The 16,924-nt window shown below is 42.0% G+C and overlaps 1 protein-coding gene across 7 annotated transcripts in view; it reads left to right on the forward strand.

Annotated features, from left to right (window-relative positions):
* MBOAT2 (membrane bound glycerophospholipid O-acyltransferase 2) overlaps positions 1-16,924 on the forward strand; it is a 122,875-nt gene that overhangs the window by 43,805 nt on the left and 62,146 nt on the right. For 5 of the 7 annotated variants that reach the window (XM_072771165.1, XM_072771166.1, XM_072771164.1 and 2 more), the window contains exons 2-3: positions 8,377-8,522; positions 13,855-13,932. The exons of 1 other annotated variant lie outside the window; for it this stretch is intronic. In XM_072771165.1, the coding sequence (XP_072627266.1) occupies positions 8,377-8,522; positions 13,855-13,932 (224 nt within the window). The remainder of the gene's footprint in view (positions 1-8,376; positions 8,523-13,854; positions 13,933-16,924) is intronic. One more of the 7 variants, XM_072771168.1, reaches the window with a different exon arrangement.

Here is a 16,924-nt window from a genome sequence, read left to right on the forward strand (position 1 = left end):
GTGATAAGATCACACTCAAACTGTTTTCTGCTTCTTTTTAAAAAACTAACTCCCAAAGTAGATGGATATGTGTCCATGTATTCATGAAATAAATACAGTTGTATGTGTAGTGCAGGAAACAAAGGCTAAAAATGGTGGGGGGTGGGCAGAGTGGGCGAGGGGGCGTGGGAGGAACAGGCTTCCAGGCATGGAATGGATAAGCCCCAGGGATAACAGACACGGCACTGTCTGGGAGGAGAGGGTAGCTGCACTGGTGCGTAGAGCATAGTGTGTAAGCTTGTGGAACAGTGACATCAGTGTTGCACACCTGAAACTGCTGTAACACTGTGTGTCAACCGTACTCCAAAACAAAACACATTTTACATCGATTGGCTTGGCAAAAATTACAAATCTGACAGTAGCAAGGATCGTCAAGAATATGGGGCAGTGGAACTAGAATTTTGGAGTGTAATCTTAAGTGTAAGAAAGATGCAGATCCTTTGAGTGTCTGGGTAGCTCAGTCGGTGAAGCCTTCAGCTCAGGTCATGATCTTAGGGTCCTGGGATCGAGTCCTGCATGGGGCTCCCTGCTCAGCGGGGAGTCTGCTTCTCCCTCTCCCTCTGCTCCCCGCCCCCGCTCAGGCTCTCTCTCAAATAAATAAATAAAATCTTTAAAAAAATTTTTAAAACATTTGTAGCAACACAATATGTAAATCGTGGTAGAAGTATGAAGATACTTGTGAGAGTGCTCCATCTGAAGGCTGGTAGTTATTCTTGGCGGGAGAAATGGAGGGAATAGAATCAGAAAGGGGTTTGCAGAGGGGGCTTCACTGTACATTGGTATTGGAAATACTGGGGTGTTTCAAGTCCATTTCTTCTCCATTACCTCCTTCTTAGGGGTGACAGGTCTGACCGTCGATGCCTGGCTCTGTGCATGTGCATAGGGAAGCAGAGCAGCGTGCGGTGAGCAGCTCAGACCTGCATCCCCAGGGTGGTCCTCAGGGTCACATGGACATGGCCTGTGGCTGGAGCATACCTGCTGTTTGTTGAGCACTTACACTTAGGGAAGTGTAGCACTCACGAATAGATGTTGTGGAGGCCATGCTGATGTCTAGCACACCGTGGGTGCGTCGTCGGTTCGTAATCAGTACAGCACACGTGTGTGTAAGGAATGACCGTATATGTAGTTTGGATCTTTCTCACGTTCTGCAGCTTGTGCTTGTCCCTCGCGAGAACATCTTGGTGATCTTGCACATCAAAACATACAGATCTCTGCAATTCTTTTAACCACATTTTAAAAATCCAATTTAATTTTTAGTTTCTTTCTGAGAATTATTTCTTTTCCCTTTTTAAAAAAGATTTTCTTTATTTTGGAGGGAGGGAGGGAGAGAGAGAGAGAGAAGAGGAGAGGAAACAGAAGGAGAAGGACAAGGAGACTCTGAGTTTGAGCCCAGAGCCTGACTCTGGGCTTGATCCCACGACCTTGAGATCATGACCTGAGCTAAAATCAAGAGTTAGACGCTCAGCTAACTGAGGCACCCAGACACCCCTCTTTTCCCATTTTTTAAAAAAGGTTTTATTTGTTTATTTTGAGAGGGAGCACGCGTATGTGAGAGAGAGCAGGAGCAGAGGGTGGGGCAGAGGGAGAGGGAGACGCAGACTCTGAGTGCAGGGCACCCAGTGCAGGGCTCTATCCCAGGACCCTGGGATCATGACCTGAGCTGAGGGCAGATAACTGAGCCACCCAGGCGCCCCTTAGCATTTTTTAAATTATGTTTTTCCTATTGACTTTCAGTTCTTTCTGAATTTTGAATATTAAAACCCTTTGTTATATATCTCATGTATGTATTTTTTCTTCCAGATTGTTATTTATTATTTTAATGTTCTTTTGTATAGAAGGTTTTGACTTTTGTGTAGCACATTTGTTTATTATGTAAAATTAACATTTATTGTTGTTTATATTACATAATAAGCTTATATAATCTCTTACATTCTTGTCTAGGACATACATAGTTTTAGTTATCATAGCAAGTCAGGATAAAGTAGATTATGCTGTGGTGACAACCATCTCTAAATCTCACAGGCTTAGAACAACAAAGGTCTGTCTTGCTACTTGTCTAATTACCAGTTGGCAGGAGGGCTTTGTTCAGTTTCTGGAACATTGCAGATGGAAAGACAACTCTGGAGCTTCTTGCTCTAGTAATTAAGAGGTGACACACATCACTCTGCTCACAGCTCACTGGCCGTGGCTCGTGATGACAGGGAGTCAGGAAATTCATTCTTCCCTCTACCCAGAAAGAAAGGAGAAGCAGCTGTGGGTGAAGAGCATTAATGACCACCACGGTTGAGTATGGATAATTCATCTGGAATTTGTTTTAAGTGTAGGAGGCAGTACATTGGTTTCTTCATCTCTAAAAAAAGAGTAGAGCACATCTTAGAGGGTTTGTATGAGAATTACGTAGGTAATTTTAGGGATCCCTGGGTGGCTCAGCGGTTTAGCGCCTGCCTTTGGTCCAGGGCGCGATCCTGGAGTCCCGGGATCGAGTCCCATGTCGGGCTCCCGGCGTGGAGCCTGCTTCTCCCTCCTCCTGTGTCTCTGCCTCCCTCTCTCTCTCTCTCTATGTCCAACATAAATAAATAAATAAATCTTTAAAAAAAAAGAGAGAGAGAATTACGTAGGTAATTTTAAAGGGCTTGGAATGATTGTGTTAGTTTGGGTCCTCGAAGAGTAGATGCCGGGGAGCAGTTAGATGAGATCTACCTGGCGCAGTGCTTGGATGGAATGCTGGAAGGGCCTGAAGAGGTGGGAGAGCCAGCCGCCTGCGGGTCTGAGTCGTGCAGAGGGGGGTCCGCAAAGCCAGTCTCCTGTGTCCTAGAAATGGGCCTGACTTCTTTTCCTCCCTCATCCACTGACTGGGAGGCCCCTGGAAATGGGGCCTTGGTGGGCCCTGGTGACAGGTGTCAAGGGCTTAGCAAGCAACCATTGGTCAGGTGGAGACCTGAGAGGTGCAACCTCACACCTGGGCCACAGTAAAAATGCAGGCAAGTGTCAGCACAGAGCTTAGGAAATGGAGTGACTTCAGTTTTTCCTGAAGAGGAGTCCTTTACCCTAGTTACATTAATTGTAGAGCTTTCTTTCTACTGATGGGAGATGCACCATCTATTTAATAGCGTCCTGGTGACGGGCACTGTTCATGTCTGTTGTAAACATTAGTGCTACAGTGAACCCTCTTGTATAAACAACCCATGGTGTGTTTGTGCCACTTGATCTGGGATCGTGTTGTGGACGTTGAATTTCGGACTCAAAAGTAGTACAGCTTAAGTTTTGATGATCGTTGTCAAACTTCCTCTGGAGAGCCTCACCAAGTTACACAGGATGCCAGCAGTGAAGAGCACCAGCCTCCCCCGCCCCTCAGCCCAGGCTTCGTGCCTCCCTGACAGCGTATCTGCAGGGCTTTACTTGGGACTGAGAGAAACGATTTTTCAGATCTTTATTAGATACTGACATTTGTAAGTGTTCATGCTTTTTGCTTAATTTTCTATTCAATAGTTCAGTTTTCTTGTGGATATGTAAAAGTTCTTTGTATGTTAAGTAAATGACTCATTTTTTAAAATCATATGTTCTGCAAATATTTTCCCACTTTTCCTTTGACACTTTTTTACGTTTTGCCGTACATAATTTAAAAATCTTTATATGGTAAGATCTACTAGTCTTTTCTTTCATAATGTCTATATCTTTGAAATAGCTATTAAACTACCTCAATACTTTTCCTCCCAGTTTTATTGAGATATAAGTGTAAGGTATACAACATAATGACTTGGTATATGGCATATTGTGAAATGATCAAGAAGTTAGTTACCATCAAGTGTTAGTTACCAACACTTCCCATGCTTAAATCTTTCCGTAGCCGTGGATTCTGAGTTGTGGTGTGTCCTTGGGCAGAGGTGAATTCTGAGCCTCCTATGTCATTCTCTTGGGCCCTTTTCTCCCTAAATGCGCTTACAAGTTTATTTTTGGATATTTAGCATCTGCATTTCTTTGAATGTCCTTAAAAAATAGTTAATCTGTTGCTATTACTTTGGAGTGTCATAAATTATTGAGTAGTTGGCTCTTAACCTGAGTCCTGAGACAACTAACTTAATTGTGAGATCAAGCCACGTCATTTGGTGTTGAAGAAAATACTTCTCTTACCAGCTCATGTAAAAAATGCTCCTTAAAGAGCATCCTCTGATATGTCTACAACTGTTGCTTTTATAAGGACTTTTTTGTGCAACTTTTCAAAAAAAGGCTTCTTTTGTATAAAATGAAGTATTTTACCAGTAAGTCTTAAATTAGCTTAAGGTTTCCCAGTCTTCTTTCTCCCTTCCTCTATGTGCCTACCATCCCACCCATCCCCCTTAACTCCCAAATTACTGGCGGCAGGTTCTTTGAAGGCACATCATGTCATATGTATATATTTTCAACAGAACAGTTTTGCAAAAAGATCATTAAGTTTCTCAGTCAAAATTTCTTTCCATCTAAAAGAAAGCTTGGAGAAAGGGTTGACCCGTAACAAAGCAAAACAAATGCACGTGAACTCCACATAGGATCTTTTTTTTTTTTCATAGGATCTTTTATATTGTGTTTATTAGCAACAGGAAGTGGCCAGTTTGATGTTTTGTTAAATAGGATGACAGTATTTTGCAGATAGCATTGTACCTAAAAGTCTTGCTTGTAGGAATCAAGTTTGACCCTCAGACATTCTCTGGAAGTAGAGAGGAAGCCATTGAACAGCCTAGAACTGGTCGGACTTGGATTTGAGTCTGGGGTACCACCTGTTACTATAAGTGACCTGGAATTGGTTGAGTAAAATGGAGATATGGCACCTTGTCCTAGGGAGTAAACGAGATAAGCAATGTCAGGTACCCAGCATGTGATGGATCTCCAGACATTGTAGGCATGGTCCTTCTTTCTTGCTCTCTGTCCCTCTCCAGTAATCATTGGCCTCCCCAGCCCTACCCTACCCAAGAAAGAATGACCAAGATATGGGTTTCAGTTTGGCGAAATTTTGCCTTTAAGACCTTTCTAAACTGTTATTTGAATGTTAGGGTATGTATTTGTTCTAGTTTTTTCTATGTAAGGTAGTAGTGTGGACTTCTGTGTCTGGATGACCTATAGCTTCTTTTCTGAATACGAATTCTGCTGCTCCCTATTCCTGGAGTTCATGGCTTTGTCTGACCAATTCCTTATCCTCCCAGGCCTAGACACAAAGCTCAAACACTGGCTATGCCTTGGGGATGCTTCCCTAGGTCCGGGGGATGGTGTGCTCCTCCTCTGACTTCCTGGGTCTGAGCCTTAGCGCTTAAACTGTACTCTGGTTCTGTGTCTATGACTCACTCTTTTGGTTCTTTTGGGACAGGACCACATCTCATGCATCTTTGTAATCTCCTGCAGTTATTCTGGCCATTAGTGGATAATTTATGAATTATTCTTAAGCTGTATTATTTTAGGTCACCTAAGCATTAAGACTTACTTTCCTTATCTATAAAATGTGGCTTTCTGCTCTGGACATTTCCCCCACCTTGTCCTTTCTTACCATGCTACCATTTATTAATGACCTGTTGCCCTTCACATTCCCTCATCCCCTCATCTCGTGATCATACCTGACAGTCTACTGGCCTGAGCATCCTTTGAATTGATTCTCTCTTCTCTGTGCCCCTGCAACTGCAGGCTCCTTTCTCAGGGGGGCTGATATAGCAGCCTCTTGTCTGTTCTGCTCCTGCCTTTGCAGAAGCAGAGGGTGGACCACATCACTTTTTTATTTTAAAAACTTCTGGTGGTGGGATCCCTGGGTAGTGCAGCTGTTTAGCGCCTGCCTTTGGCCCAGGGCGCGATCCTGGAGACCCAGGATCGAATCCCACGTCGGGCTCCCGGTGCATGGAGTCTGCTTCTCCCTCTGCCTGTGTCTCTGCCTCTCTCTCTCTCTCTCTCTGTTGTGTGACTATCATAAATAAATAAAAATTAAAAATAAATAAATAAATAAAAAATAAAAACTTCTGGTGGTTTTTCAGTACTTACGGGCTCAACTGTCAACACCTCAACTGTCAACACCTCAGCCTGACCTGACGTGCAAAGCCCTCACTTTCCAAGCCCACCCCCTCATCCTAACCCCCTCCTGGGATTCCCCATTGTGCTCATTTGCATTTTCATTTCTCAGTGGTTCTTTCACATTATTTTTGTTTGTTTGTTTGTTTGGTGGTGGTGGTGGGCTTTCTTTCTTTCTTTCTTTTTTTGTCATTTATTTAAAACAACCTTTCCCTAATTTTCCAACACTATTTGTTCTTACACCTTGAGAATTATCAAGACCTGTGGTTGTTTTTTTCTTTTTTGTTTTTTATATCAACTTTTGGGTTTACCCTTAAAGAATTTGATTCAGAGTCTGGAGTGAGACCTGATTTCATTTTCTTTATCTGCAAGATGACAGTGTTGAAATGGGTGTTTTACAAAGGTAGAACATTCTGTATATCAGTGGCCCTAGAATGCTTCTATAATAATTATCACACTTTGTCTTATGTTGGACACTAATGAAAAGAGAAAGGGAGGAGAGAGAGAAGGAGGGAGGGAGACAGGGAGAAACTCCTCAGATGGTTGTGGGTATCTGCTATGATTAGGAACTCATGTCAGCTGCCTTGTGACATTCACTCCTTTATATTCTTTCCTTTGGTGCCCTGTTTTTGTTGTTGTTGTTGTTTTGTTTTAAAATATTTATTTACTTGAGAGAGAGAGAGAGAACATGAGCCAGGGAAGTTGCAGAGGGAGAAGCAGACTCCCCACTGAGCAGGGAGCCTGACATGGGGCTCGATCCCAGCACCCCAGGGTCATGACCTCAGCTGAAGGTAGATGCTTAACCCACTGAGCCACCCAGGCGCCCTGGTGCCCTGTTTTTAAAAACACTTTCTCATATAACCTCTAAAAAGATGTTTTAATAATTGAGTTGAGGTTCCTTGTGTACCTATTTGCTTTTTTCATTAGATTCTAGAGTTACCCAGGGCTAGCACGGGACTTGCATATTCTTCAGTTTCCTATGCCCTGCCCATAGTAGATGCTTTATAAATTTTTGGTGAATTCAAGGGATATTTGAAAGGAAGTTTTTAAACTGTAAGAAGCTTTGCAGATGTGAGTAGTATTTATATAGAAAATATCCATTTTCCCGATGTATTTCCTTTTTGCTTAAGAAAGTATTGTTAGGACCTTTTAGTAGGGAAAAAGTGCTTGGAACCTGTTGGAATGACAATTTGCTTGTAGTGAGTCTGTTTCAAAGAACAATGGTCTCTTAGACAAAGTACAACAATGTTCAACTGTGTTTCTCCTTGTAATGCAAGAAAAAGCACATAGTTGTCTGTGTCTTTAGGCAGAGATATCTCTATGGAACTATGGCAGCATCTACATGTAGATAGTGTGATTTGTTCATAATTGAGACCCCTGAAACAGTGATTTTGTTGTTGTTTTGTGTGTGTTTTTTTTTTACAAGTTCCTAATGTCAAATGGATTTTTTTCTTTTATTTGGATTTTTAAGACATTTTCCTTAATCATCTCCGAGAATATATTTCATAAGAAAGAAATGGAGATTCTGCTTGAGTCTTTAAATCCCATAAATAGCTTCTTACTCTTAGCCTTTTATGCCCCATTTTGCCAGGGCAGAAGTATTAGACTGTTGCCAGCCTGAACCTCATTCCCGCAGTTAAGACCAGCATCACTGTGAGTTATGAAGAAAATTAAAAGCTGATACTGGTGCACTTGAGGGTACATGTTTTTCCTTGCTGCTTCCTGAAGGCTCCTTCCTCTGTTGTCATATACCTATTTGCTTCCTGAACCAGTGCTTGAGATCATCCAGAGCAGAGGCAGCTGGTCCCTGCTCTTCCTCTGGTGGTTCTAGACCAGCTCCCATGTTGACACCCTCTGCTAGGAGTGGCTGTGAAATGGGGTTCCCAAATGGAAGACCCTCAGGGATCGTGACCAGATCTTGACCCAGGGGATTTTCAGAGAAACCCAGCCATTCTTTTCTACCAGTTATAGGGTTGCCTGTGTCATTAAGACCAGTTTCTCTTTCCCTTAAGCCACAGGGTACCCTGTGCTGTTTCTGTGTGTGCGCCCCCATGTCCTTCAGATTGTCCCAGGTGGCCCTCTAGACCTTCCTACGCTGGGTGCCCCCAGCATGCACCAGCCCATCTCCTAGAACTTGGAGCTGTCATCCCCATGAAGGCCCTAAGTTTTGGTTTTGTGTTGGTTTCTCTTATAAACTCGGAAGATCTTCATTTTATATAGCCGTGGCTTGTTTGTCCTGAGAATTTAAATGTGACATCAAATGAAAAATTCAAGTCTGTATTGCTAATTTGAAATTTCAATTTTTCTTTACAGGTCAACTTTGTAGTGTGCCAACTCTTTGCCTTGCTAGCAGCCATTTGGTTTCGAACTTATCTACATTCAAGCAAAACTAGCTCTTTTATAAGACATGTCGTTGCTACCCTTTTGGGCCTTTATCTTGCACTTTTTTGCTTTGGATGGTAAGTAATTATTTTGATGATATTTAAATGAAGACTTTGGACATCTTTGTGATTCAGTGTGCACAAGGATACATTATATGGGGTTTTGTTCTTATACTTACATGCAAAGTTTTCTATTTTTATTTTTAATAGAAAAAAAAGTGTGGAGAATAAACTCAGTCTCTTCAGTTTGGGCTCGGAGGGCAATTTACTATTTATAATGTCTGAAACAGGACAGATGAAGAAGAGACATACAAACATTTTCTTCTGTCACGAGTTGTTCTTTTTCACCCATTTTGCACATCTTTGAAGCCAAGACAAATGAACCTCTTAAAAGAGTATTTTTCTTTCTGTGCAGGTGGCTTTTAAGAGTCCAGTGAAGCCCAGTAGTAGAACTCTATTACCAGTTTTAAATTTCTGCTGTGTGTAAAAGGGATTGGCTGGTTGGTTCTGGTGGGCAAGAATCATTTATGATGGAAAGTTTTTAAGTACGACCCTTGACCCTTCAGGTGTGTGTGTGTTACCTTCAGGTTGCTCCCTCCTTAATTGCCAGGGCTTCCCTGAGAGCTTTAAACACAGAAACACCCCACTTCTGTTTGTTCCAGATGACTAGTCGCAGCAGAGGAAAATCAGAAGAGCGCCCAGTCTTGGCGAAGCAGCAGAGACTGAGTGGAAGGGCTTCTTTGTGATCTCTTCTGAATTTTCCTTTTTAAGTGAGAGCTTAGGCTGCTTGCTCCTTTGCTGTATCGTTAACACGCTCACAGATAAGGCTTTGTAGGTCTGCTCTTCTGTAGACTCTTGTTTGAGATGAAAATTCCCCGAGAGGGGAGAAAGCGCTCACTTGATCTGCGCTTTAGTAGTTTTCGCCGTGGGGTGTGGAATCCGCGGGACTTTGAGAATGCCTCTGTGTTTGTGCTTAGGATGTTTTTTTTTGTTTTTTTTTTTTTTTTTTTTCTGGCCAGGGTTGGAATATACTGGTATTTCTTAATCTAATGTTTGCCTCTGGCAATTGCATATGTTTCCTAGAAACAAATGAAAATCACTCAGGGATAATTTATTCAGCCTCTACCATATTGCCATGTGGCCAGTCCTCTGAAAGGCACTGCCAGTTGTAGGTATGGGTGTAGTCCTGAGATTTAGAGATGGTCTCTTCATTCCCACATACAGTCTTTTCTGCTTCCTTGATGACATCAGATTTGTAGCATCAAAGTTTTTGTAGTTTTCTTGGATAGTTCTATTTGAATTTCTCATAAGTCATGCCATGGGGTTAGAGTGTGTGTGTGTGTGTGTGTGTGTGTGTGTGTGTACTTTTATAATGAAATTTTTCAAATGCAGACATACAGAGAAAAATAAACCCTTATATACCCATTACCTAGCTTCAACAGTTTTTAAAATTCCACCATTTTTATTTGTTCCCTAACTTATTTTTCTGGATTAATTAAAATTATATCCCAGTCTACATATTTCACCCATACATGCTCCAGTACTTACAGGACACATTTTTTTTTTAATGTATTTTTTAAGGATTGATTTACTTATTTGAGAGAGAGTGCCTGAGCATGCACACATGTGAGGAGGGGAAGGAGCAGAGGGAAAGAAAATCTTCAAGTGGATTCCTTGCTGAGCATGGAGCCCAACGTGGGGCTTGATCCCAGGACCCTGAGATCATGACCTGAGTGGAAATCAAGAGTTGGACACTTAACTGAATGAGCCACCCAGGGGTCCCTGGGGGACACATTTTAAAGAGGGGTTGGGGAAGGCTTTAGTTCAGAATGGCCAGCCCCAGGGACACCATTCACACCATGGTCAGTGTAAACAGAACACTGTAAACAGTGTAGAGAATTGAAATGTAAGTAGTCCCTTTGTAGTCATGCAACTTGGAGCAGTATGAAGGTGAGCATGCTCTCTTCCTTTAGGGGTTTGTCCTGAGGAGATGTTTTCTTGCTGTGAAGCCTCCTCAGGTACTGTATACACAGAACCACGAGGAACCTGACCTTATATAATCCTTAGTATTTCAAATCATATGATAACTCTATTTTTAAAAATAGAGTTCTCTGGGGTTTTTTTTTTTTTTTTTTTTGGTGTTTTGTTTTTCTTGAAGAAGAAATATTTTATATTTCTTCCTTTGGGAAGATAAATTTTTTTTACTTCTCTGTACCAGGTCTCAGTAACTTTTTGCTAATTGGAATGAGTAGAGGAAGTAGAGTATCCTTTCAATTTGCAGTGTAGCACTTTGATTTTTTAGGCTCAAAGGCAGTCATATCTGCTACTGATTTTGATAACTTCTCTTTTGGAAGACATATGTTAGTAGTACTCTAAATAGAATTGATCATTATACCTACTTCTATTTGGTCTCAGTTTTTTTTTTTTTTTTTTTTTAGAACTATCATCTGCAAGTTTGTTTTGATTGAGATTTTCCATATACTTTAAATTATTTATTTAACTATCTTTGATTACTGTGAAGGCTAGTGTAGTAGAGCTGGAACTCTGAAGTCAGACCCGTATTCTGCTCTGGGCACCTTGGTCAGGTCGCTCTGTTACTCTGGACGTGGCATTCAAACCCTTTTGGCTTTACCTTCATTGTGTGTGAAAGGGAATCCGTGATCATGGTGAGATCTGGAAGTTTAATACCACAGAGAGGAGCGTAGCACCATGGCCAGCTCACGGTGAACCTGGAAGGTCACCCAGGGGCAAGACCATTGTTGTCATAATCTGTTACTACCATTGTCCAGTTGGCTGTCCAGGTTGAAAATGTTATGTTTATCCAATTACTCTTTTAGTGTTTGTCACATAGTATTTTTTTTAAAGATTTTATTTATTTATTTGAGAGAGGGCATGAGTTGGGAGGGGGGGATGGGAAGGGCAGAGGGAGAGGGAGAAGCAGACTCCTCGCTATGCAGAGAACCTGATGCAGGGCTGAATTCCAGGACCCCAGGATCATGACCTGAACCGAAGGCAGATGCTTAACCAGTTGAGCCCCCCAGGTGCCCCTGTCACACGGTATTAAAATGTAGTCTGTTGTTTGTGTGTCTTCACCTCTAGACTGGATGTTCTCTGAGGACAGAGACCTTGTCGTGTTGACTCTTTATTCCTACTATGCAGGACGATGCCTGCCAGACAGCACACACATTCTGCACAGATCAGTTGAATAATCGGAGAGGTGTTTCTCAACCTTTTTAAAACTTGTATTCTTTTTTACTAAACATTTTTTATTACCTGTATTTAGTGTGATTTGAAATTCAAAATAAGACGTGTTATCTAAAAACAAATTGAAGTTTCGAGATAAAGGATTGCTTTGTTCTCAAAGTCCTCGAGCTGTTTGAGAGGCGTGATGTGTGATGTGTGATGCGTGATGTGCAGTGTGTGGGTCCCGCCCGCCCCTTGAAGAGTCAGCCAGTGGGTGAGTTGCTCAGAGAGAAACTAGTTGAGTTTTAATGTCAGGGTACTAACGAAGTACGTGACTTTTAGCACTTAGTTTCCTCCACTGTAAAATGATGAGGATTGGATTATAGACTTTTAAGATACTGCCTATCTTGTATTTCTCCTTCACTAAAAATACTTGAGTGCTTACTGTGTGCCAGTTACTCGAGTCAGCGCCTTGTACACATGATCTCTTAAGCCTGAAAAATACTAAGTGGCTCCTCTGTATTTATTATGCTCCTTTTACTGAGAGCAAGTGGAGTGGCTGCATGTGGGGGATTATGAAGAAAGTCACCAGTGCCATAAATGAATGGAAAAGCAACTTGAGGCTTGTTGTGGAGGTCGATGACACAGAGATACACGCCCATCTGCTTCGTATGGACAGACTTGTGCTGTCACAGTAACGAAGCCTGGTACAACAACAGAAGGCTGGCCAAGTGTGATGACGCACCCTAGAAGATGGCCAAGCATGTCATCTGAACGGTGATGCCAGGGGAGTGGGCATTTTCAAGCAATAGAAGGAACCGTGGTTTCATTTGAGAAATAAAACTCTTAGCTTGTAAAATTGTTGTATGTCCCCCATGTTCCAAGGAAATTTCCTCATGCAAAAGGAAAAAAAAATTTTCCCAAGGGTCCTCAAATAAATTTTCTTAAGACCAGTATCTTTAAAGAGTTCAACTCCCAATTAATAAAGCCCTTAAAAGTATGTGGCAATACTCTTCAGCATTTCCACATTAAATCTTAGTGAATTGTTAATGCTGGCCACAGATGGGAGGTGGATAATTAATTAGAAAAGTATGTGTTTTAATCATGTTTTTAAAGCTTCCTTCTGTTCCAGTTTGTATGCATATACGTTCACCTGCTTTCTCATGACTTGCTAGTTACGGTGGTATCACAGGCCAGCATTGTGTTCCCATGTGTTCTGTGTGTTAGCGGGGGACAGACAGACAGACATACTCTGTTCAGGGGGATAAATAGGTTCCTTCTGCAGTCCTCCCTTGGAGCCTGCTTCTGATTTATAATATTTCTATGGGAAGATTTATTCAAAAGTTTAACTATTTCCACACTGGAGATGCCCATTATTCTTTAATGATTAGGTTAAAAAGCAATTTTTATCACAGGTTAAGATCCTTATTTAAATTTTAATCGGTGTACAATGGTTTGAAAATTTTTTCATAAATTATTCATGCCATCAAAGGGAAAGAAAATAGTGAGTTCATGCCTGTGTGCCCATTTATGCATCATCTCAGGGATAGTTTGGCTTGAGTTTGAAACCAGGGCAGGGATCTTAGTCATGTTTGCCTGAATTTTGTGAAAGGAAGGGGTAAGTTAGTTCTCTCACTTAACGGTGGGTTTCCACGTTGGGACATTCTGTGTCACCTCAGCCAGAATCTTTTATAGATGGATGACTGGAGATGATGGGTTAGAAGATCATTTAATTTGAGCCATCATGTTTTCAGAGTAGATTTGGGTGTACCTGGTTTTTAGTAGATACTAATATTTGGTCCTTTTTGTTGCTTTGTGAGAAACTGTTTTAGGTACTTGGGAAAACAAATAACTAATGTTCTGTCAGGATTATTCTGAAATTCAGATTTATTGCTCCTTTTCATCATTGTGCCTTGAGTTATGGAAAAAGCTGAAATCCTTGAGCCACAGAACCCCACAATGCTTTCACGTAGCTAGGAGATGTGGAATGCCAGGGCACCGAGTGTGCCTTGATGGGGTTTCATTTTATGTTTCCAGCTCTTCTGGGACTTGCGATAGAGGAGTCCCTCTAAGATGTTCACAGAATTTTGGGCTGCAGAAGTTAAATTCCTTACTTTTTACCTGGGTATGTTCTGTGTGATACGTAAGCACTTTGTAGCCTTAGTGGTTTCAACCTAATGTTTGTGAATGGGTGCCCCTCTTCTAACAGCGCTCTTACTTTTTGTAGGTATGCCTTACATTTTCTTGTACAAAGTGGAATTTCCTACTGTATCATGATCGTAATAGGAGTGGAGAACATGCACAAGTAAGTGTTCCTCTTTATTCACATATCCATATGTATTTCACTATAATAGTATTAGATCAAAATGCAGTTCTGTTACATTAAAAATTATTCTGAGTTGTGATAATTTTCTCAAGAAAAGCTGTCATAAATTACTTAAAGCAGGCTTTCCCAGCCTCAGCACTGTTGACATCTTAGGCCGGATAATTCTTAGATGTGGGGGCTGTCCTATGCACCTTGGCCTCCACCCACTAGGTGCTGGTAGCAGCCCCCATCCCCAAGTTATGACAACTGTGAACGTTTCCAGATATATTCAAATGTCCCTTGGGAGGCAAAACAGCAGCCATGTTGAGTTTTTTTGTTGTGTTTTCTGAATATAATGCACTGTCTAGGAGTTCTCATTAAGCATCTATTGAATGAATGAATGAATGAGTGAACAAATGAATGATACTATGACTTCTGTTTGACATGAAGCTCTTTCCTGGTAGTCTCCTAAAGCTCTTGCTTCTGGGCCACAGCCTCTGCCTCCTTGAGCGTCCCTGAGTTCCATCTCGGGGCTGCCATTACAGTAACGCTTCTCCTCCTCTACCTGCAGCAAAGTCCCAGACCTAATTATTGAACCTGGACACCTGTGCTGGGCTTGACCTCAATCTCGGTCCCCAGAGAGAGTGGAATGGGGGTGGGGCAGAAAGGATGGGAATGAGAGAATGGGTGTAGGCTGTAGAAGAGGAGGGGGAGTAGAAATGTATTTTGGGCTTACTCCTGGAATTAGGAAGACATTGTCCCTGGAGAAGGCAGCACAGTGTGGCTTGGCTCTGTGCTGTTCCGATGTGCAAAATAAGCCTTTGTGGACGGGCGTGGGAACCTAAGCACCCTTCATGTCAGTGTTTTGTTTTCTGACTTTTCTATGGGAAAACTTGTTTTGGGTTCTAAAAATTCTCAGACTTCTGGAACACAGCACAAAGGAACTGCCATTATTTAAATACAAACAGCAGAAATGTGGGATGGTCAAGCAGAAGGAGTAGAAAAGCCCGTTAACCTAGAGAAGTTAAGCTGAAGTATTTTCTTTACAAGTTGGCAAGTAATTTTCAGCAAAACAGGTGATGTAAAGAAAAAATGTAAGAGGTGTAGGTAATGGGTTGCCAAGCTGTGGATGGGGTTATATTGTAGAAGAAGTAGGAAAGTAGTGTATTGCCTTGCCTCCCCAGCAATTTGAACAAACATTTCTTGTGTGCCACAGTGTTTCCAGAAATCTAAGGGTAACGGACATGTGGTCCTCTGAAATGTACTGTTGGGTTGGAGGTATTTCTTAGTTGATGCTGGGATCCCATGACGGGTACTGGGACATATTCTGTCTCAGCAAGATGCTGATTACTTGAACTACTGTCCACGTGGTGATGAGGGTTAGAAACAAAGAATATACTCAGGGCTGGGAAAGCATAAAGGATGGGATGGCTAGCTGGGAAAGTAGGAAAACCCAGGCTGTCCATGTATCAGCCATTTACTGTCTGTCCAGTAGAAGAACCCATTTGGGAACAGAGTACAGGTATTTGGTGTTTCGTAGGAATTAAGCTAAAGCATATTTTTAATAATTGAGAAATCTTGACACATACTTACCCCACATGCCTTCTTTATTGATGATGAAATTGAACAGCAGGCTAGGTCATGGATAAAGATCGAACACAGACTCTGCCTTCTACTGGGTGGCCTTGGTGGTTGACTGGATGAGTACAGGTTGGGAGTCTGTATATATGGGTTTGGATTCAGACTCTGCTAAATTCTCATTAGCTTTGGGACCTTAAGCTTAGTCACTTAAACTTTTTGGGTCTAACTTGGATTAAACCAGTGCCGCAGCTAAGGAGCATGTGCCTACCCGCTTCATACTCATGGCGTCCAGGGATGCTCCTGTTTGCACACAGGGTTCAGCTAGAAGAAGAGGTGTTCACATTCTGGATGAGATGCTTTCCGAGGTCATTCTTAGTTACACATATTTTGCTGTTTTTTTTTTTTCCCCTTCTGATGTCACGTCAGAGCTCATTGTAGGCACCCTGGCCTCTATGGACTGTAATTCATCTTTTCTTCCCAGGATGTGAACTCCTCGGCAGGGATCTTTAACTTATTTTTTAATCGCATGGTTGAGCATCCAGATGATAGAAGCTTTCAGTAGGTGAGGTTATCTCTTCTGTTCTGATTATTCTCTGCCTCTTGCTTTTGAGTATTTTTTGTCATGTTTTTGGTTATGGTATTTCCAAACATTATATTCATTCCTGCCATCGGCTTTGAATGGCATGCTTGATGGGTTGACTTGCAGCTCTGTTCCTGTTTCCTGTTCACTTCCTCCTCCTTCTTCCCAGTAGAGTGGAAGCCCTAGGGGTTGGGGGGGGTGGTGCTGGGGCAAGGGAGAATGCAGGTGTAGCTGACCTGGCCCTGATCTCTGTCCTGGATGACCCCAGGAGCTAGTAGCACAGGTTCGTATTCACATACTATCTGCGGGCTCTAACGAGACTCCTACCATATGGATTCTTGGATAAAAATGGCATTAGGAACTGCCTGAACTCTACGAGGAAGGAGCGATGATCTCGGAGATGCCATCTGGCAGGCAGAAGCCTCAAGTCACTTGAAAATTTGTCCTCATGAAGTTAATTAGCAGCGGGTAGTGGCTCAGTGGGAACTCTGTGGGGAAAATATTAACTTGAGTGAGGACAATCTCATGTTCCCATGAGAGGGAATAAAATGTAGCAGGAAGGAAACTGGACTCTTAGATTTTTTTTTTTTCCTTTATGCTCTCTGTGGACCATGTTTGAAAGCCTTGCAGTGCTTTGGGATAAAGGTGCAGACCCTTTTGGTATTGCTCTGCCAAAAGTCAAATTTTGGTTGGAAAACCGTAATTCTAAAATCCATTTTTTATGTTATCTTATTTTTTTATGTTATCTTATTTTTATAACAGTTAGTGCTTCAGCGATGATTCTGTATTCACTGCGCAAAGCACACGCATTGGCACCTCCTTTGGAGGTGA

The sequence above is a fragment of the Canis lupus genome, chromosome 12 (genome assembly GCF_048164855.1).
Source record: "Canis lupus baileyi chromosome 12, mCanLup2.hap1, whole genome shotgun sequence".
NCBI classification, from domain to species: Eukaryota; Metazoa; Chordata; class Mammalia; order Carnivora; family Canidae; genus Canis; species Canis lupus.